General features: G+C 34.7%; 3 protein-coding genes across 6 annotated transcripts in view; 1 reads left to right on the forward strand and 2 right to left on the reverse strand.

Moving 5' to 3' along the window:
* Positions 1 to 125: 125 nt before the first annotated feature.
* cga (glycoprotein hormones, alpha polypeptide) lies at positions 126 to 1,983 on the reverse strand. The gene is made up of 4 exons (XM_048190281.1): positions 1,257 to 1,983; positions 1,014 to 1,112; positions 725 to 912; positions 126 to 639 (listed from the first exon to the last, which is right to left on the reverse strand). Exons 2-4 carry the CDS (start codon positions 1,105 to 1,107, stop codon positions 565 to 567), a joined length of 357 nt encoding a protein of 118 aa, XP_048046238.1. The 5' UTR covers positions 1,108 to 1,112; positions 1,257 to 1,983; the 3' UTR covers positions 126 to 564.
* A 6,580-nt stretch (positions 1,984 to 8,563) lies between these two features.
* fcf1 (FCF1 rRNA-processing protein) lies at positions 8,564 to 21,369 on the reverse strand. Its single transcript, XM_048190598.1, is given in 9 exon segments — positions 8,564 to 9,123; positions 10,950 to 10,992; positions 10,995 to 11,043; positions 11,709 to 11,796; positions 13,252 to 13,324; positions 16,157 to 16,305; positions 19,139 to 19,210; positions 21,041 to 21,108; positions 21,211 to 21,369. Coding segments are annotated over 9 exon segments (672 nt in total). The 5' UTR covers positions 21,292 to 21,369; the 3' UTR covers positions 8,564 to 9,074.
* Positions 21,294 to 22,218, forward strand: part of arel1 (apoptosis resistant E3 ubiquitin protein ligase 1) — a 40,860-nt gene continuing 39,935 nt past the window's right edge. For 2 of the 4 annotated variants that reach the window (XM_048190594.1, XM_048190596.1), the window contains exon 1: positions 21,294 to 21,374. The gene's annotated coding sequence lies outside the window, so the exon portion shown is untranslated. The remainder of the gene's footprint in view (positions 21,375 to 22,218) is intronic. The other 2 variants (XM_048190593.1, XM_048190595.1) reach the window with 1 other exon arrangement.

The following is a 22,218-nucleotide window of genomic DNA, read 5'->3' on the forward strand; positions in this document are numbered from 1 at the left end:
GGACATCTTGGATGACGTGTGGGTGAGTAAATTATCAGGAAAATTTTATTTGAAAGTGAACTAATCCTTTAATATACACATGCTGAGATATCAGTCTCCCCCATATAGAGGATTAAACAGGCAAAGAAAATTGATGTCATAAGCAATCTTGTTTTTAATTAATGTATTTGAACAATCTTATAGCAGCGACGACAAAACAAGTCAGCAATTACCAACAAAAGAGGGCTTAAATTAATACCAAGCAGAGCATAGTAGGCTAATGAAGTTATTTTGCATTTTATAAATGATAAAATATTGCATTTTATGCTCTTAAGCTATTTATGGAAGTAGGGCACAAATTACAACAATTATGACAACCTTTTAAAAAAGAATTGTTGGAAACAATCTACAGTATGAAGAAAATTTGTATACAGTACACAGTATACACAGACTTCTAACAATATGTTTTCACTTTAAATGTGTAAGTCATTGTGAATCAAGAACAGAAAATAAGCACTGCAGAAAAAATGACAGGTCCAGGAATATAACTAAGCAAACAAGTACATTTGAAATCTCATAGTGTTTTTAAGACTTGTGATAGTAACAGGTGCTACAGTGGCAGTCTGTGTGGTTCACTAGTTTGACATCATTGACAAGTACCTACAAACAAACAAACAATTTTTATTATATACATTTGAAAGAAACAATGTAATATAGCAGTAGCAGTTATTAATTTAGATTTTACCCGTTTAACTTCTTTGGCTACACAGCATGTCGCTTCTGATGTGATATTTTTGGGAACAAGCATGGTTTTCTTGGATCTCAGGGGTGTGGGGTAAGCCCTGGAAAAGCAGCATCCCATACACTGATAGACGGGAGCGCCGGGTTTTGAGAAAATGTTGTTCTCCTTGAGTTTGCACTCCTCACATCCAACTTGTATATAAATACACACACACACATACAAATATATATATAACAAAATTGTAGCGGTTCCATATTACTTATTAGAATTTAGTCATTGATGATCAACTTACAGTTAGTCATATCATTTCTTGGATACACTTGTCCAAGATGAATAAGCAATAAAAACAATAATATACTTGCTCCAGCATATCTTGTCCAAAACATGATGGCTATAATAGGAAAAAAATAAAATAAAGCAGCTGAAAAATGAACATCACTCACATTTTTAAAAGGCATCAAATATGTCTTCTCAGAATTTGTACATTTAGTGTATTCTTTAAAAGCACAAATATTTAATTTGACAAAAAAATTACCTTTGTTCTTGACTTCCAGTGAGATGTGATCAATCTGACTTCTCAGACGCAGATATAGCTACCTTTTATACCTGGCTTACGCCTGCCCCATTTTGTGTGTGAGCGTGTGTGTGTGCATCACATGTGATTGTTCCCTTGCTGACCTTGTAATCCATTAGGTAAATGAAGAACTGAATATGTACTGAAGTTTCAATTAACTATATTCTGGCTTGAGATCTCTGACTTTAACCGGCATTACATTGTTGATTGTGATAAGGCACACTAAAGCTTGTGCATAACACATTCGTTACATTTTCAATCTAAACCTCCGGATTGTTACATGATTTACTGTCACATGAAGTAATCTGTAATTACCGTTGTCCCTCAACTCTATAAACACACAGTATCAATTGTCAAGGATGAATGTTTGTTTGCCTCGACTATCTCTCAATCTTTCCATCTGCAGCAAATCCACAAGACCTTGGTTTGGATTATGCTGTTTCATGCCTGATGCAAAGGTAATTCAATAGTTTCAATGCCAGATGGAGAGGAGAATGTGACATTAATAAATTAATAATATTTTATGCAATATTTTCAACACTGAAGTTTATTTGAGACCTTTCTGAATTATTTCACCATTACTTCTGCTTTCACGTTCTCTAAATGTACAAAGACCATTTTAAAGAAAAGTAAAGAAAACTGAAATAATATATTGAAGAGAACACAGCACATCAACATTTTTTTCTAAACATAAATGTCTAGATGAAAGACTCCATTTCACAAAAATAGCTGAAGGCTTGAATACATCTGCTCGCAACCACTAACTTCTGATCACGTTTCACCTGAATAGTGTATAAAGACCCAAAAGCTCTGGAATCAAAGCATGCAATTTCCATCAAACATGTAAAAACAAGAATTTATTTATTCATTCATTCATTGATTCAAAATTCATTTTGGTGATAAAACTAGAAGCTCAATAAAATCATCTTTTTTCTTGTCCTAGATTAGCCAGTAGTCATATAACAGTAACAACACATGCATGACTCAGAACAAACCTATAGGTGGTGAACCTTTATAAATTAAATATGTCAAGACAATGCAAGTATTATTGCATCAAATCTGAAATTGACAGTTCAAACTATTTATCATCAATTGTGACCACATATATAGGCACATTCAACAAACTCATTTAAGTATTTTTTCTTTTTAAATGGAACCTATAATACCCTTTTCACAAGATGTAATATAAGTCTCTGGTGTCCCCAGAATGTGTCTGTGAAGTTTCAACTCAAAATGCCCCACAGATCATTTATTATAACTTGTCAAATTTGCCCCTATTTGGGTATGAGCAAAAACACAGCATTTGTATGTGTCCCTTTAAACATGAGAAATGTGACAAATCTATTGTATTATTACCTCGTCTAAAGACCAATCCCATTCTGCTTCCTGACTGGATTCTTGTTCGACACTCAGTGACATTCATGCACAGTACTTTTCTCTTAAGTACAAAAGCAAAAAAAGTTACAAAAGATTTTTTTTAGCTGTATAATGTCCTCCAGTATAGCACATCTTACAATTAATCACACTTAAGTCATTCTGTGTAGCAAGGCAGATATGGCTAATAATATGGTTTTAACCACATGAAGCTAACCATAACTATGATGCAGAGTAACTGATAACCTGCTTATCAATAGTGATTTTATTAAACTGCATGGCCTGGCCAATTCCAAGCAGATGGGATATGATGTGTAAACAACTGACTAAGACGTCATTGTTAAGATGGACAAAAAAAAAAGAAAAAAGAATGTTGTCAGCAAATAAAATCCTCAACTTACATCAGCATCTGCATGGGTGTGACAGATGACTCCCATGACAGATTTTTACACACTCTGCATGACACTACTGACTTTTCCCAGTTAATATTTTACATGCTGTTAAAATCTGTATCTGTAAAGCTAAGTGTGATACACAAGAGCATCAGCTAGACAAAACTGACATTCTTGTATATTATCAGTCAGTGTCACAAAAAGTAGAAAAAAAAGACATTTGTATATAACAAATATTTCCATGGCGAAAAACAGAAAATCGAAACATTTTGACCAGTGTGGCTCACATGACGACAAAAACACTTTATTTTGGTGGCATTGGCCAAATTACTGACACATTAACAGTTTTGAAGCATGAGTTAAAGGTGCTAAAGAGGTTCTTTTTGTCGACTGAGTTTTTGAAATGAGCTCATGGGTAAGAACAACCCCCCTCCTTCACAGCTCATTTAGAGGGAACGCCTCCCAAAACTCGTGCACGAGTATCGGAACACGAGTGTTTACCACCGGCATTCGCTGTGTTATTAGGCCGGGCACACATTTAACGACTAGCTAAAACATTCTGACTGTGCTCAACATACAGCGATTGTTTCCTGCTCCTGAAGCAGATTTATATACTTTCACGTGGAATTTGAACACCGACTGTAATCGCAGACTGAAAGCAACTGGCTCTGACTGGACGCGTTTGAGCGCAATCAGTCATAAGTATCAATTTACATTCATAATCGGCCTTACACTTAAAGCCGCGCACACACTTAGTGGATTCATTATGTCGGACTCACCGCAGGTAACTCATAATCTGCAGTTGTTACTCCTGTCTCCTGACAAAAACATTGCATGCGGCGCCTGTGGAGTGTGGAAAGTTACTGGAGCGCGCAGCTGCGCACGTCTCTCACATGGATCGTCATGGCAGTGATTGACAAGCCAGAGGGCCAATCGTTTACGCGATGATCGCGTAAACGATTGGCTGATGTTTTTAAGGCCCTACCTCGTGCACAGATGATGTATATTAATATTATTATACTTTCAGTGCACCTAATAAATAGTCTTTTATCAGTTAGTAAAGACAGTTTCAAGTAATATTGCAAAAATGTATAAAACAAAACATCCTCTTTAGCACCTTTAAATGATTTGGCTGAGTTACTACAGTTTGCAAACATTCAATAGAGTTCTGATGTTCCAGGAAACAGTTGTGACAATTGCAAAGAGCAGGGGTGTCCAATCCAATTCAAATGATTCCAATCAATAACACTACATAACCACAAGCGGAAATCACAGCCCATGTGATTAGTGATTAGAGATCCAAATGAAATGTATCTTATGGTGTGGTTTTTTATAGCAAAGTCCTATTTAACAAGATGTAAAATTAGTCTCTGATGTCCCCTGAGTGTGTACGTGAAGTTTTAGCTCAAAATACCCCACAGATAATTTTGTATAGCATGTTAAAATTGCTACTTTTAGTGGTTGAGTAAAAACGAGCCGTTTCATTGTGGTCCCTTTAAATGCAAATGAGCTGCTGCGCTCGGACTAAGAGGGCGGAGCTTCACGAGCTGATTCTCCGGTGACAGGATTCAGTCAGGACCTATGGTCAGGACGCACTATAATGTCAGAAACTGTGAATATACGATGCATGGAGATAGATCAGGTATAGTTTAGTTCAGTTACGGTTATAACTTATATTATCTTCTTGTTTTTAATCCACTATATTAATACAGGCCTGTTGTACGAATGATGGCCAAAACTTTACCGATGAGTTTTATGACGTTTAATGTACTTCACAGAAAAGATGAAGCGTCCGTTTTCACTCAAGAAAATCACTGTAAGAGCTTAATAATACACAGTGCAAGTGTGCATTAAAATATTATCCATAAACTCTCTCTTTCCCTTGTATTATCACCAACAAACATAGCAAATAACACAGAAACACTCATTACAACTAACAGTAAACAAATATATAAAGACCTTATGCCTTTCAGGTGGTGCTTAATAAACTTTATACCCGTAAATAAACTCAGATGAACTGTAATAAAGTGCTCTCACCTTCATTACTGCCGTATCCAGTATCAATCTGGAGACTGTAAACTGGATCAAAAACATTTTTTACTTGTATATCCTTGAGTAGCACATTTTAGCAGTCTCTGTTTTATATTGTCCCTTTGTATTGATATTCGTTCACTAAGCAGTCCGGTGTGAAATGATTCGTGCAGACATAAACGAAATTTTGGCAGAACTGAGGGAGCATTTTCCTGGAAAACCATGTTAATCCACCTCGTTTTCAGCAGCTCAGATTTAGGTAGTAAATGAAGAGAGCTATGTGGATTAATCCATCCAGCTACAGAAAACCTAAAACGCTTGGGAGACATTCTCGACAGTGCAGCAATGGCAGACTCACTGTGAACTCGCTCAGGGCGGTTCTATGTTCAAACTTAAGTGTCAGTCAACACTGTGGGCGGAGCCTGTGGCTTTTGTGACGTCACACTGCCAGGGATCTGGAAACGGCTTGTTCTGAGACACTGCTTATGATTTATGGGGATTAAAAAAAGTGGGTGGATTTTTGTCACTATAGGCAGGGATGGGCAGTATTTATGATACATGTATTTCAAATACAAAATAGTATTTTGTAATTTGTATTTGATAGGGTTGATGAAAATGGCTTTGTATTTTGTATCAAAATACTTTAGTGTTTTGTATTTTTGTATTTTTAAAATACTGCAAAATACTTTGTAAAAAGTCTACATGATGACATCATAAAATTGTGGCCTCTGATTGGTGCCTACTCAGTAGTTTGCAGAGACTTGTTGAGATCAGAACAGAAAATTGATCCATATGGAAGAAGGTGGTCAAGGTAAGAAACATGCAGGCTGCCAGCTTTCCATCTATTTTTAGCATAAATTGCTATTATTTTTAATGGTTCATGTTAAGTTTTGGTGTTTGTTTTGGTAGCCTAGGCTAAATAGTTTACCAATTTACATAATGTTCTTGAAAACTATTATAATGAGCAGCAGCACCCTATATTTAGGATCAACAATCAAATGATTAACTAGTTGCTATGAATACAGGTGCCATCAGTTGTCTTCTTATGAATGACTTGTCTGTCATTGAGTCAGTGTTGCTGATGCAAAGTAGGCCCCTCATTACCAAACACCAAGTAACTAAATTAGGATACAATGAGTCATTCGCAAACATTAAACTGTTGGTTACTTTAAAACTAACTTTCATCACAGGGATTTGTGAATATTTGAAGCCACAATATGTAATTTTTTGCCGCTAGAGGTCGCTTATTCAAAACAAATGCGCAGCTTGATGACACCTTGATTTCGTGGAATTAATGGGAGGTGTTTTCTTCACGTCTACAGCCGGTGGAAAATAATTGGGATGGGACTCAGGCAGAAATCATGTTCATGGATGAGATTATTAACGTTACCGTAAGCAGAGCATGGCCGAGTGCTGTGAGAGCATTAACGAGGCCGCTGGAACGATTGCTAATTGCTGATTGCTAGAGACAGGCGCGACACATGTCTCGACAGCAGCATTGATCTTTTATTATGCCACAGTCGCTGCTTCCACTTCTTCCGGTCATTCGTATTTGGGGTAAAGCAGCACTGTTTTATCATGTTAGACATATTTATGTGTTTAAAGTTGTTATAGTGCTACTCTGTGCGTTCGCTCGGCGGCTACTATGAGACACTTGTTGCACGCTGCAGTAAGCTAGATCAATATTAGGCATGGTAAAACATGTTATTCGCGGTAAATCAAGAAAACAAGATTCAAACAACAAGACGTACAGTGTTGAGCTATATAACAATGATTAGTTTTCTGTCAATGAATGTATCCAAACAGTTCCCCATCTGTCTAATAAAATACATAATATACTAAGGCGTCTTTGATGTTTCCATGGTTTCTACAAAATAAAACCAGAAATCAAGGGTAATGATGTTATTGATAGGTGACGCACAGACACGGTCCATGTCCTGGTTAAAATTGCTTATTTCTCTGGATTTAAACATTCTTGGAAACATTTGGGATAATGTAAGTACACAAGTCAACAAAATATATAACATTGTTCTAGTGGTTTTTGGATATTTTAATCTAAAATTATTGTGCATATTGTGCATTTAACTGGTTGCATATGTCAGATTTATTGCATGACTCAAGTAGAGAAATGCTATCAAATATTGTTTACTTAATCAACTGAGTCAGTGTAATGCTGAAGGGATCGATCAAATAGGCCAACTGATGGAAGGTTTGTGAAGAAATTTCATGCTCCCTTGTAAAAGTATTTTGTAGTATTTTTAAAATACAAAAATACAGTAGTTTATTTTGATACATTTTGTGGCTGCTGTATTTTGTAGTTTATTTTGATACACTTAAAATTAAGTTATTTGGTATTTTATTTTAAAATACACTTTGATGTATTTTTGCCCAACCCTGCCTACTGTAAAGTAAAAAAGGTGCCATAAAATAACACTCAAACAGCTGTAAACATCAAACACGAAATATTATATTTGACTCAAAGTGTTTTTAATCACGGTTTGTAAACTACATTGGCACAATCATGAGAGATGATGAAACAGTCAAAAGTTCTAAACGTTCTAAATTCCACGTTATGACGTCACAAGCAGAATCCTGTATAATAGCGAGTGAAACTCTCTCGTGCTCAGAGTTTAACCCACTTTATACGGTGTTATACTTTTTACTTCAATCCTGGAAGTCTCTCTTACCTGACACACCCAGTTCAGTTCATGGAGCATTTAACGAGCTGGGACCAGGATTGAAAACCACTGTCTTCCACTGAAGCACCCGAAGCGACAAGCTGCTTTATATCTCCACAGCAGTGAAGATCGCCAGAAGCGCAAGAAAAGTTTGCTCAGAGGGGGATGGAGGGTCTCTGTGTTCTGCTCTCTCACGGGATAGCTGTTTTGGACGGTGCTAGGTGGTGTTGGGAGGTGTCCCACCACCACATTCCCACATTCTATGGGAATGACCCACGGCGTCAGGTGGTGTGGCGCTCTCACTCCCTCAGCACCTTTGACCAGGTGAAGCACTCTTACTCTTACAGCGAAACCCTGCTTTATTTCTCTCACAGCAGTGAAGATCAATAGTGTAAGCTTCGCTAGGTGGGTGTTGGATGCTTCCCGTGAGTTGTAGACGCGAGTCCCTCCCTGGCTGCGGTGTGATAGACGATGGCCCAGGTGATGCTCACTGAATGAATAAAGTTTGGTGCTGTGTGTGTTTTTTATTTAGGGGGCGGGGGGCACCAGTGAATGAATAAATTTTGATGCTGTGTGTGGGGTGGGGGGTTAAAATGTGACTGAAATCTGAAGATGCAAATAAATAAAGTGCCATAAAATAATTGGCAATAAAATATTTTGGATGTTTTCTTTCCACTAGTCTGAAAATAGACATGTTATGGAAACAAAATGATGAAATTTATACTTGATGTTATGAATAAAACATTACAGTTATTGCACACACACAAAAAAAAAAAAAAAAAACAGAATTGTATTTGGTCTCTTTTTATGTAATGTTTAATTAACCAGGAAAATTAAGAATAATGGACATACATTTACATTTGATACAGTATATTAACAAAAAAAAAAAAAAAATGTCAGGACATTGCCTGCTCATTTCAAAACACCACTGCACACCATTGTTCCCAAGCATCAGAAATTCATGAAATGAAGCAGGTCTGCTCAGAATCACTCCATGTGTACAAAATTGAGAGGTTTGTGCCAATTAATTAATAAGAATAGGGGGTCTTAGATCACTGAAGTTTGAACTCATATTTTGGGTTAATCATTTTTATTTGTTGCAGATAATTTTCTTATTTTTTTCCACACATTTTAATTTATATCAATGTTCTGTGCACTGGGCTGCCAAAGACCATGGAGGAGTAATGAATACATTTCACAGGGAAAATCTTTTAAAAAGGCAGAAGGTGGGAGAATAGCAATGCAAAAAAACAACCTCCTCTCAAACAAGATACACACACACAAAAAAAATACCCTTCTGTGTACTACAGCCGTGGTGCGCCATAATCGTCGGGCATTCTCTCAATGTTATACCTGTAAAATAAACGTTATAACAGTTTTATTAATTTACATAGGTGAAAAGATATTCTTCTGTTACACATTCAAACAGATATATACACAAAAACCCTTTATAGAACAGGGTATCTGCAGGCATCAGCACTTCCAATTTAATACCATTTTTAAGACCTTCCCCCCAAAAAATAAGGCCTGCACATCACTTCCATCGAACACACAAACTCACCCTAGCTCAGCTCAACAGAGATGTACAAATGAACAATGGGTTTATGGGTTTAAATGAACTACAGCAGGATAAAGCTCTAAAGAGGCATCTAGGAGACATAGCAAATATAATTTTATCCACTATTGCCTTTCTATGACTTTCCAATAGGTGAAAAATATAGAGACAGTAGTCAGAGAGAAAGATGTTAAAATTACTATCACTCCCTCAGCACATGTATTACAAACACACTCAGAGCACTTTTTTAAACTTTTTAAACTTTTTAAACTTTTTTTTTTTTGGTAATGTAATGCCATATATAACACACAATGTAGAGTTTGAGTACTGTTGGATGCAGTATTGTCATTGACCAAAGGACTAAAAGGAACCTTTCTATAAGAAGGACATCTATATGCCATCTTGCACACTACAGGCAAGACTGATATCGTTCTCAGGAACAAGCATTTAACATCTCGTACCTGCCATTAACTCATTCGTGTGATTTTTTTGTAATGGCATCAGAAGTGGTCAAAAGGGTATTTTTTTAACATGAAATGTACAGAAAACACAGACTAAGGATGCTCAGGTTAAGGACCATGTAGACCTACCAAAAAAGTCTCAGGATTAGCTTAGATCATTACAAACCAATCACCAGAACAAATCACAGTGAAGACGACATTGATTTTTACTCAACTATAAGATTTAAATGTGCATATATCTTTCTATTCATTGAGACTCACTCGGTTGTTGTGACCAGTGACCTCCCGGCCGTAAATAAAACTTCATTTCTGCAGAGAGCAACTTGGAAGTCATACCAGCTATATGCTGCGCAGCTGAGCAATAGAAGTACTAAAGATCCTACACTCAAAAGACAACAAAATTAACAGCTGAAGTGTGACTGAGGTAGTGATAGTAGCTTCTTGACGGGACGCCGTCACCGTACTTCAGGGAAGTATTGGATTGTATTCTAAGTATTCAGGAATTACCTATAAATACTGTAGTATTATATTAACAACTAGGAGTTGTTTAAATTGTCTGTGGTGAAGTCAGATTCATATTGAGATTCGTTTGCTTTGTTGGTATTTCTTCTTTGTTGGTCATTCTTCTATGGGTATTGTGCAGAAGTGATCCATTTATTTTCTCTAACTCATCGGTTCAAGGCAGCCACAGTTATGTTATGTCTTTAAGCCAGTAATCATTGAATCATTCAACTGAATTGTTAAAAAAAACATTCAGAAATGAAACATGATGACTGTGTTGCTCTTAAATCTGTTGATCCTGCATTGGCTTTGTTTTGATTAATGTTTGTTTGTGAAGCAAAGCAGACAAAATAACTGGCAACTCTCAAACTCAATATTAGCTTCATGTTGACTGAACTGTTGTAGTGTGATATTACTTGAATGTCAATGATTTCATAGATATTTTTAGTAAAAATATAAGCCAACCAAATTTCAGCTACACCATTTTCACTACTTGATAAAATTAAATCTCTCTTGCACTCACCAACCAGTGAACTCAGTGAACCCCCCCCCCACGGGACCCCTCACTACTAACATTAAGGCTAGGCTTAACGAAGGGTCAATTAAAACATTGTTAATTAACAAGTTCTTGATTTAATCAAGCAGAGCGAGAGCTGGAGTACCTGTGATTGGAGAGGTACATGATTGGGACTCCTGGGATCTTCGAATCCTTCTTTTTAGGTCCCTGTCCACTGTGGCCACAATGTAACACTTGTGCTAGAGGAGCAAAAGGAAATCCTTTGATCAGAATGTAGAGCAAAATATAACATGTATCGGCTCTGAGGTAACAATTATTTCATAGCTCAGAATTATTAATTTTACACTGAACTCATTGAACAAATCTAAATGTTTTTTATTTTATTTTTTAAAACTTTTTTTTTGGGGATCTCATTTTATTTATTTTTTTGTGAAACTACATTTGGTATCTATTAACCCTCATAATTCATTCAAAATATGCACTGAAACGTAATCTTATAACAGACATAACTTCACTTAATATATCTGAATAACTTCCCATTTTATTGAATAGTGTAAATGTAAAATGTCTTTATGAACAATAGAAAAAACAAGGAAATATTTTAACATCCATGAGAATCTTATCAAAAATGATATAAAAAAAATATACCATTATATTAAATGTATAACAATTATTATAGAATTACCAGTATTAACTGGTATTTAAACAAAGTATTTAACTGAAACTCATGACTGCTCAAAATAAGTCCAAATATAGGGAATGTTTTCAAACAAAGTATATTCATTTTACTTGCATAAACTTTCACTTCCAGGTGAAAAAGATAAACCACTGCAGCATGTTTCACTGTTCGTGAATCTTTTTTCATTTATGAGGGAATACGAAACAGCTAACAAAGTTCCCATACCTGCGTTACTCTTTGTACCAAGCAGTCATCAGCATACGTTCCTTTATGTGAGCAAGGCAAGCGTTCAAAGCGGGGATCTTTGGCAATCCTGCACAAAAAGTTTGAAAAGCCATTAAAATCAATGAAGAAAGAGGAGCCATTTTCACATATAAAAAAACTGCAGTAATACTGGTCAATATTATCTTTTCTGTTAAAGCCACATCTGCTATTCACACATGCAATAACTTCCATATTTTAACCATTTTGCTACCATTCACACATCAGCACAGAAATGCTGCCGAAACTCTGCGATGACATCAAATTGGACAAACAGTGTAACTGTACAAAGGTAATTTCCAGCAAACTACACTGCTGTCCACAATGCTGTTAACATTATGACCAACTTTTCAGGTAATGATACTTCTTATCCCACAAAACTGCTGAAGCCAATCTGCAAATATTTCTAAACCAGGTCCTGTTCGCACATGACTTCAGAGCAGAAAAATGCCTTTTATGACATTGTGGCACGTCTAAACCCAAGGGCAAACAAAGCTAGTTCCTATGATGAGAGAGAACTAGAACAGATTCAAATCCTTGAAAAGAAACATAGCTTCATATTCATAACATGAATCTCCAAGATATTTATTTACAAAAATATAGAAGTTATTGTTTAGAGCTGTGGAATATCGTTTTTATGATGCATCGTGATGCTGATGTGAACGATTCTGCGTCGATGCATAAAAACAAATGAGATTTTTAATGAATTTGTAATTCAATAGATCTTTCGTTGTATTTAAAGGGTTAGTTCACCCAAAAATTAAAATTCTGTCATTAATTACTCACCCTCATGTTGTTCCACATCCGCAAGACCTTTGTTCATCTTCAGGACAAATTAAAGATATTTTTTGGGTGAACTAACCCATTAATGAATTTAAAAATAAAAGTAAAAAAATAAAAAAATAAAACACCCTTATCTTGATTTTTATTCTATTTTTGTTTACATACAGTATATTATTGAAATTTGTTGTTTTTTATTTACTGCTGACTGAATTAAGCCATAGAGAGAGAATTGTCGTAATTCTGTTACAATGACAATAAAGAAATCTTATATTAGAAATATATATTAGACAAATTTTGCACAATAAAAATGTTAAACAACTGACAGTAATCTCCAGTCATGTTTTTTGTCAAGTTCAAAACAAGTGTTTTGTTCAGTTTTTAATAAAAAAATATAGCTGATTCATGTAATTAATAATTGACAAGACAAACATATTAACAGAGCTGTTAATATTCGGCATATTAAGCAAATGTTTTGTTGAATGTGTGCATAAAAACTTAATTGCAAAATAAGTTGTTGATTTTGCATAAATAGTTGATTACTTTCAAATGATTATTATTGTGCCATTTCATTGTTCCATTAATTACCTTTAAGTCATTTATTTAAACAAAATAAAAAAGGACATTTAAATAAAAACATTTACCCCGCACAATAAAAAAATATTGGTTTGGTCCCCAATGTTCAAGACACTATTATTGTTACATGCATGTCATAAGTGTGTATTACCGCAAAGCCACTCGAAACTTCATCCCTAATTTCTCAAGCTCAGCCATCACACAGTCTGTGATGCAGGGGACACCTGAATAACACAAGAAATTACTACATTACTCATGTGATCATGGAGAAAAAAAAACCATGCTAAATGCATAAAAACATATTAGCATGAAAAGCACAAAAAGAATCAGGGTTCCCACTCATCCTGGAAAACCTTGAAAACCTGGAAAATTGATGACAAATTTTCCAGTCCTGGAAAACACATGGAAAATTAGAGAAAATGTAAAATATCCTGGAGAATCTTGTAGTTGTCCTGGAAAATAATTTTTTAAAAAGTTTGTTGGGGTTTTCTTTAGTCGAGACCAAAGAGTTTATCACTGACCTAAAACAATCACCATTGCAGGAAGTGCGATGTTCAGGAATGCTGAGTTTTGACACGTGAGAGTAGTATTTTTTCAATGATGATGTTTAGTCTTGTGTTGCCACTTGCAGCAGTTGTTATTATACTGTTATAGTATGTTTTTAACTGCTTAAATGCATAATCTTTTACTTAATTATTATGCAAGTTGATTTTCTGATCATATTTTCCCAAGAACATTTTACCAATTCCAAACCAATAAATCTTAATAACTACTATTAATTTTGTATTTAGTCATGAGGTTAGTTTATGAAGGCTTGTTTTCTTTTACAGATAAAATGAGCCAAAAAGAGATTTATCTCAGACTGAAGTGTCAAAAATTATTAAATTCCCACGAGAAGGATGCAATACTAATGCAATACTAGAAATTGCAGTTAAGGCATGACCATTGGACAGCAAAATGCTCATTGGGTCAGCAGGGTCAGACAAAAACAGGTGGAGAAGTAAAGACACGTTAACTTACTGCCAAAAAATAGAATGTGCATCAGTAGTTAAGTAATGACAATAAACTATGGAATCTTGTTTCCGCCACTGAATATTAAATAAAAAAAGTTGGCTTAATTGCAACTTTTTATTTCACAAGTCTAAATATTATTCTTACAATTGCGTTTACATAATTGTGATATAAGCTCGCAATTGCGAGGAGAAAAAGTAAGAACTGCGAGTTTAAATCATGCTATTATGACCTTTTTTTCTCGTAATTATTACTTTTTTCTGCCATTTGACAGTTTATATCTTGCGATTCTTACTTTTCTTAGAATTGTGATATAAACTTGCAATTGCGAGAAAAAGTCAGAATTGTACGTTTCTATCACGCAATTCTGACTTTATATCTTGCAATTGCGAATATCAAATCACAATTATGTAAACTCGCAATTGCGAGACAAAAAAAAAGTCAGAATAGCTAGATAAAAACTTTTTTTTTTTTTTTTACGGAAACAATCTTCCATAGTCATAATGTATGATTAAGAGCTCATATTAAAAAATTATTTTATAGTTAAGTCATGGCAATAAACCTTTTAAAGACTTAGAGAGCAATATATTACTTTAGGGCGTAATCCCAGTCTTTTATTCCCATTGTTGTAAAATTGAAAATGTCCTGGAAAATGATCGCTGAAAAAGAGTGGGAACCCTGAGAATGTTATTAGTTTAGTCAGATTGTGTTTGTCAATAATTGTGACTTGTATCAGATCATATTTTATTAGTAATCAATGCAGAAATTGTTATTGCAAAGGGTTCACAAACATTTCTCACAACTGTTCCCCATTCAAAGGATCATGATCAATCACTTCGACTGACTGGGTTGTAATTTTTTCATTATGTTATTCCCCCCCTCTCTATCGCCACCTGTAATTAAAACATAAAACAGTTGTGCTTCGACACCGCTCTTCTGAGCAGATGAATCTGATGGTTTGAGGATTTAGGGACCGAGAAATTACTGGCGATCACCATATTAGAGAAGATCGATCATACTGCATCAAGAAGACACACTAATAGTAAGAAGAATTTCCAATGAAAATTATATTTGGGAAAAAAAAAAATCTATGCGGCGATTCAGATTATTTGTTGGTATAGGTTGTCACGTCACGTTCCCTCTTTAGCTGCAGTCAGATCTTTGTTTTGTGTGATTTTCCAGAAGTAACCAAGACCTGCAGTATGTGTTATTCATGATAAACATGCCACAAATTAAAAGCATGGAATTTTCTTGCCAAAACCCAGCCCAAAAGTTTTAAATTTAACATCAACATCGTAGGCTATGTAGTAAAACAGGTTAAGGCAAGGACATTTTTTCATGGTCTTTCATTAAACTTCCATAGTGCAGCTTTAAAATTACTTTTCACTAATTTCTCTAACATTTCGCTAACGTTTACCTATGCACTTTTGATTTCAACATCAGTTTAAGCAAACACAGAGAACATGATTAATATTCATGAGCCCAGCAGCCTATCAGACCTTAGTGTGTTTTATATTATTAGTAATAGTATAATTTTAGGATTAAGTCATTTTTACAGAAACACTGAATAATTTCTCAAGCACCACCCCATAAGTTCTGTTTCCATTCATTTATGTTTACCACATTTTCATTCGAATTACTAGAATTCTATCATAAAAACACTTGACTGACGTTTTTTAAAAGTTTAGTTATTCATTCAAATGATTTTCCAGATTAATGCATCTTCGAAAAAAGCCGTCTAATTCTACAGCCAATGTGTGTGTAGAGGATTGGTAAATTACATAAAACTATGTCTTTATCTGTATATGTAGACCACAAATTTCATGTTATGTGATTGTGTATTTGTTTATACATACAGTAAACACAAAGTGAATGGCGTGTATGGCATGTGTACAGAGCGTCTGCTGTAAACTGTGTTGAACACGGTCATTTCTGTTTAGTGCTGCTGCATAGGAATCTCTACAGTGATCAACATCCAAAACACATTCACTCACTTCACATTAGCTTGCTGGAAATAATTCTGAGAAAAGAACGTGTGGACTTACATTTAGCATAGAGACAGTCCATCATTGCCTGGACCATATCTAATTTGGCCTTAATAGAAAAGTTGATAAAGTTGGTATCAACAAGGATGTAATACGGAGGTCCGAGCTGGGTGTTGTATTGAAAGAACAGACACGATGGATACTTTGCTCTGGAAAAAAGAAGAAAAAAGAAAAAAATGATAATGGGTTAAGGCATAGATTATTGCTCCTAAAACAACTAATGAAAACACTCAACATATTACTATAAATAACTCTATAAGAACTACACTGATTTTTTTTTTTTTTTTTTTTTTTGTTTTGCTCCAAGTACCGCATGAAGGGCTTTTTGTGTAAGAGCTCAATGTGGCTATCTCTAAATTCATATGAAATGAGCATAAACTCAGAACTCAATTTAATGCACAATAGGAAACTCAATGGGGATTGGTTATTTCTTCCTGAATTAAAATATTTTTTATCAAACATTTGAAATAAGACTGCTAAAAACTGACCTGACTGTCCTGTTCCATGGCAAGCCATATAAATATATATAAGCCATTCTGTTCACTTAAACCATCTCTCCTTTGCATGCATTTTAAAATGCTCAATGAAAAATTATGGACCATTTGACCAAAGGTTGAAAATAAATAAATAAAATAACAGAAGGCCAATTTTATATACTAAAGACTACACCCCATAGCATAATAATTGTTTATGTAGCAGTGAACAAAGCCCTTTGTCTTTAAAGCTTGGTCTGACTGTGGCATTAACACTCAAATAACTTGTGAGGAGGGCCTTAAATCATTTCAGTGTTTGTTTCTCTATTATACTCAAGACTGAGGTCAGCTCTGAAGGCCTATGGCAGGTCCTCAAATAGTAGTAGGACATAGTGTAAGTGTTTTGAACAGCGAGAGGCATTACACTTTCTTCCCAACTTGAATACAGAAGGCAGTCTGGTGGAAGCTAGATATTTTACTTCATAAACTTGTTAAATATGGATTTTTTTCTTACACAAACACATCACTTTGCTTCAGAAGGCCTTTATTAACCCCCCGAAGCTGTGTGAAGTACACGTTTATAATGGATGGAGGCACTTTCCTCAGCTCATACTAGTCGCATTCACTGCTGTTATAAAGCTTGGATGCGTCAGAATATTTATTAATATTTCTCCAATTGTGTTCATCAGAAAGAATAAAGTCATATACACCTTGGATGGCTTGAGGGTGAGTAAAGCTTTGGCTAATTTTCGTTTCAAAGTGAACTAATCCTTTAAAGATCACTTAAAATGTTTAAAATAAGACAAAAACAAGCAATAAAATAAAAGCAATAGTTTTTTTTTAGTATTTTTTTTTTTTTTTTTTTTTTAAATTAAAGAAAATATATTTTTCTAGTTAGGCTGAGCTCTAAAATATATTAACAAGTAAAATTCCTTAACCAGAAAATTACTAACATCCATTTAAAAAAAAAAGAAAAAGAAAAAAAAGCATAATCCCAAAAGAACAATCAGCTTCAATACATCTTCAATAAGTCTTAATTTAACATATTAATTTTACATTTAACAACATGTTTTGAAAACTAAACTGCCATTATAGCAGATGTACCAGATGAAACCTAGCTTACATGGAGCCAGGCCTTTGAATATTGTTGTGGGCAATTGTTGTGACTTTCATTGTATGGACAAAAACGGCTGATTATTCAAATATCTTTCATGTTCTGCAGAAGAAACAAATCATACAGGTTTGGAGCAGCATGAAGGTGACTAACTGAACGTCATTTGGGGGTAAATTATAAAATAAAGAGGATTTAGAATGTTAAAACAAGTATAGATTTTATAATATAACAAGACAATCTCCAAATATATTGTTTATGAAAAATGTCTGTCAGGTAAAGTTCATTTAAAAAGCATAAGCACACAGTAAGAGATGACGTGTTTCCATTTAAAGGTCACGTTTTTCGTGTTTTTTTGAAGCTTTGATTGTGTTTATAGTGTGCAATATAACATGTGTTCATGTTTCGTGTGTAAAAAAACACAGTATTTTTCACATAATTTACTTATCTGTATACCGCTGTTTCCACTGTCATAAAAACGGGCTGATGACTTCCTTGTTCTATGAAGTCCCTCCTTCAGAAATACGTAACGAGTTCTGATTGTGCCAGCGGTTCCTGTGTTGTGATTCGACAGCAGTTTAGCGCATCTTGCCCGGAAAGGTCACGCCTCTTACCATAACGTGGAGATGCACGCGCTCAGTGTTATTGTAAACATGTCTTTAATTTTACCCTATCAATTTGAGCCGGAATCAGACCCGGTGATTGGACTGCGGGATGAAAATAACAGCGTTTCGACGACATGGCGACAAACACACTCTACAAACGCAACTCTTGTGTATTCCTGTGGGCGGAGGTTAGTCAAAAAACTGTTTTAGTGACGTCATTAAAGAAGGAAGTAGAGGGATGTAGTCCAAACTGGCCGTTCGATGTAGGCGACTTCTGTTAAATAAAATATCTCGTTTGGCATTGGACTTTGAGCTTTAAAATTTTACAGATTTTATTTATACTCTAACAACAACATTACACACTAACTAAAGTTTGAAACATGGGATCACGAAGAACGGGACCTTTAAAGTTTTGCAAAATGTGCATTTATCACATATACAGTAGTTTGGGTGCATCTACTGATAGCTTCATTTATTGGATGGTATTATTATTAAACCAAATATTGCATTTATTATATTGATTATTTGAAGTTCTGTAGTTGAATTATTTGTGTTAAAAAGTGAACTTCTGATAAAGGTTAACATACCTCTAGGAACTGCATTGATTACCTTTCATGTCTAAACCTAACTTTTCACTAACAGCTAGTTTACATTTGAAGAAAAATTGATTAGATATATAATTAAGGTGTATATTGTGAGCAAATGTTGATATGTCATACCATTCAAATAAGCAGACTTCAGTTTCATTTGATGCATGGTGACAAACACAATATAAGAGAGAATTCAGACTTACACTTCTTGTTCTTTAATGGCTGATGGATCTTCTTTCTTCTTCTTTTGCGTTTTTGCTCTGTCCTTTTCTTTTCTAGACAAAACAAAAAACAAAACAAAAACAAGCAAAGCTTTTATCAGATGTTCAAAGAGCAACACAGTGATTCACTGATGCTGTTGCCAATAATCTGCTGTTTTGTACAATCGATTAAAATGAATCACGGTTCAGACTCAAAACTACAGTCCAATATTCGTAATCAGCTACATAATGGCTGCGTTCAGCGCTCGTGACACGCAAGACGCGTCGCTATGGAAACATTAAAGGCAAACGTTCTAAAATAACGGTCGCCTTAAAACTCACTCTGGGGGGACAGTTAGAATATTTTAAACTCACGCTCGAAAGGGTTAATATTAATCAAACAACAAAAGACAGAGAAAATCACTCACTGCTCTTTAGCTTTAATAAGGATTTATTATATATTAATTATATTTAATCCATAAGGAATGTTGTATGTAAGTTTTTATAAAGAATGCATATATCATTCATTGAAAAGAAGACATTGTGTTCTTCTTTAGGAGGAGTGGTTTTATTTAATTATAGGATAATTTTTTTTTTATGTGCCAGCAGTTAAATCTGTGTCTGTATTGCATGTTCAAATTTTAATATTATTCATATTAATAGGTTAATACAGTAGATGTTTTCTCCAGGAGTATATAATGGGTTTGGAAATTTTAGAGAAATTCTTAATGCATTACAATTTAACTAAACCCGTTAGATTTAGTCAACTAAAATCTTGTGATATTTAGTCAACTACTAAAACAATTCAAATGACTAAAACATGATTAAAACTGAATGGCATTTTAGTCAAAAGACTATGACTAAAACTAAATAAAAATTTGCTGTCAAAATTAACACTGATCTGTTGTCATGCATTTATTCTGTGCTTTTTCCCATATCGGTTATTGTTGACAAATATATTTGGGAGTGATTGCGTGAGTGAGTGTAGTGTAGAGAAGAAGTTCTACTGTTCAAAAAAATCCTGTTCAGTTTTCTGATTTTTATTTTTCTTTATTTAAAAAAAAAAAAAAAAAAAGATGTATTGTTCTGACAGCTCAGGTCCCTTTAAACAAAAATATACATCTTTTTGTGCACTTTATTTAAAAAAAAAAAAAAAAACTATATATTTGGCAGATGTAAAGCATACATGTGTATGTTTTTTGTGTTAGTTCATTTGTTTTTTATTACTTTAACAGCTCAGGGATGTTAAAAGAGCAACCTGTTTTTGCACGTTCTGAGGATTTTTTGCACTGTGAATTTGCACTGTCAGTTCTGTTTTTGAATAAAATGTTGAAAATTAATGTTTTTTTCCCCCCGATTCATCGATTAATCGTAAAAATAATCGACAGATTATTCGTTAGTTGCAGCCCTACTACATATTAGTATGTATTCAGCTCAGTCTTTTACAACATGCTTGCTTTATTGACTATAATCCAATGTGGTACTGCAGGAAAAAAGATGGGTTTAGCTTCCTGTAAGAAATTATAATTTGGTGGATTTTTTAAATATTATATGAAGGTTAAATGTTTATTCGAACAATCACTGAATGTTATTGATGACTTTAGTACTGTGGGATGAAGACACTTTCTGCGTTCAGATCTAAAACTAGATTTATAAAACTAACATGTGGCGCTTTGATATCAGGTTTATTGATTTAAAGTAACAAGTCCCCCCGATATATATCACATGCTCTCCAGTTTATGCGACCGGGTGTATATAATTTGTAATCAAAGTACTTTATAATGATTTTCTAATAAATTACATTCTCTTATTTGTGACATAACATTTCCAAAGTGTCGTGTAGATGCATTTCAATCCATGTCTTGCTTATAGATAAACAAAAATAATACAAACAATGATACTCACAGCCTCGCATCCTTCAAACTGATCATTCTCTTCATGGTAGCATATTTTCTCTGTTTCTTCTGCTTCCCCTAATTCACACAAACACAATTTGTCATTCAACCACAAAAGAAATAAAGCGATTATGTACATTACTTGAACAAACATTGTTGAGATAAACCCTTAATTTTTACCATGACGGCGGAAAATGCTCGAGAAACTGCCCTCGTGTGTGTTAAACTTTCGACGTCATTATCACGCGACGCACTGCACATTTCACTTACGCTGCGCCATTTCCTACGTCATTTCTTGCGCTAGATACTGCGGTGTTTCCGGTTCTCAACAGACATCCATCAAGGTAAATATCCAGAAGACAATACTGCAGCTGTTCGCTAAATATCAATCGTTATATGAACTGTCATACAGCACTTCTGGGTTTATTGTTTACTTTTAACCACATTGTGGGTTTGTCAGTACTGAATGTTGGCTGTATGAATGACATTGTTTGATAATTTGTCGTCGCATATGTTCTGTTTATGAGAGTTTCAGATGTGTAACGTTAGGGTTGGATTGTTATTTCGTTAGGCAACATGCACTAAACATTTCAAGGACTTTTTCCGCTGTGTTTTGCTTCACTAGTATGCACCAATGCACCAATGCAGTACTATATGATGTTAAAGCCTGTACTGATAACAGGATATTCACGTTTAAAGACCCAAATTACATCACGGAGGAGCTGCAGTAATTATTTAGCAGAAAAATGTCACTCGGTCAAACAAACAAACAAAAACCGTGCACGTGTAGATCTGTCTTCTTGCCAGATGTAGACAGGCGCTCATGAGAATGCATGCCAAGTTGTTTCTGTATTCTTAAATGAATGATTAAACATACTCATCTTGATAATTATAATATCTTTAAAATTCAGCACAAAATCATTTTTATCCCTTTAAATCCGTTAGTTGAGTTGCGGCATGCTTTTTGCAAATGTAATAGATCACACAGTCCTGTTTCCCAACTCACTTCTGCTTTTAGAAAGTATTCCCATTTTGTAATGTTGCAACATTAAGCTAATGTTTTTTTTATTTTTACACTCAGTCTACACTCTATAACCCATAATGACGACGCAAAAACAGATTTTTGATGTGTGAAAAGGCACACCAGAGCAAAAACTATGTCATGAGGTCAAAGGAACTGTCTGCAGG

Source organism: Megalobrama amblycephala, linkage group LG5 (assembly GCF_018812025.1).
Source record: "Megalobrama amblycephala isolate DHTTF-2021 linkage group LG5, ASM1881202v1, whole genome shotgun sequence".
In the NCBI taxonomy this organism is placed as follows: domain Eukaryota; kingdom Metazoa; phylum Chordata; class Actinopteri; order Cypriniformes; family Xenocyprididae; genus Megalobrama; species Megalobrama amblycephala.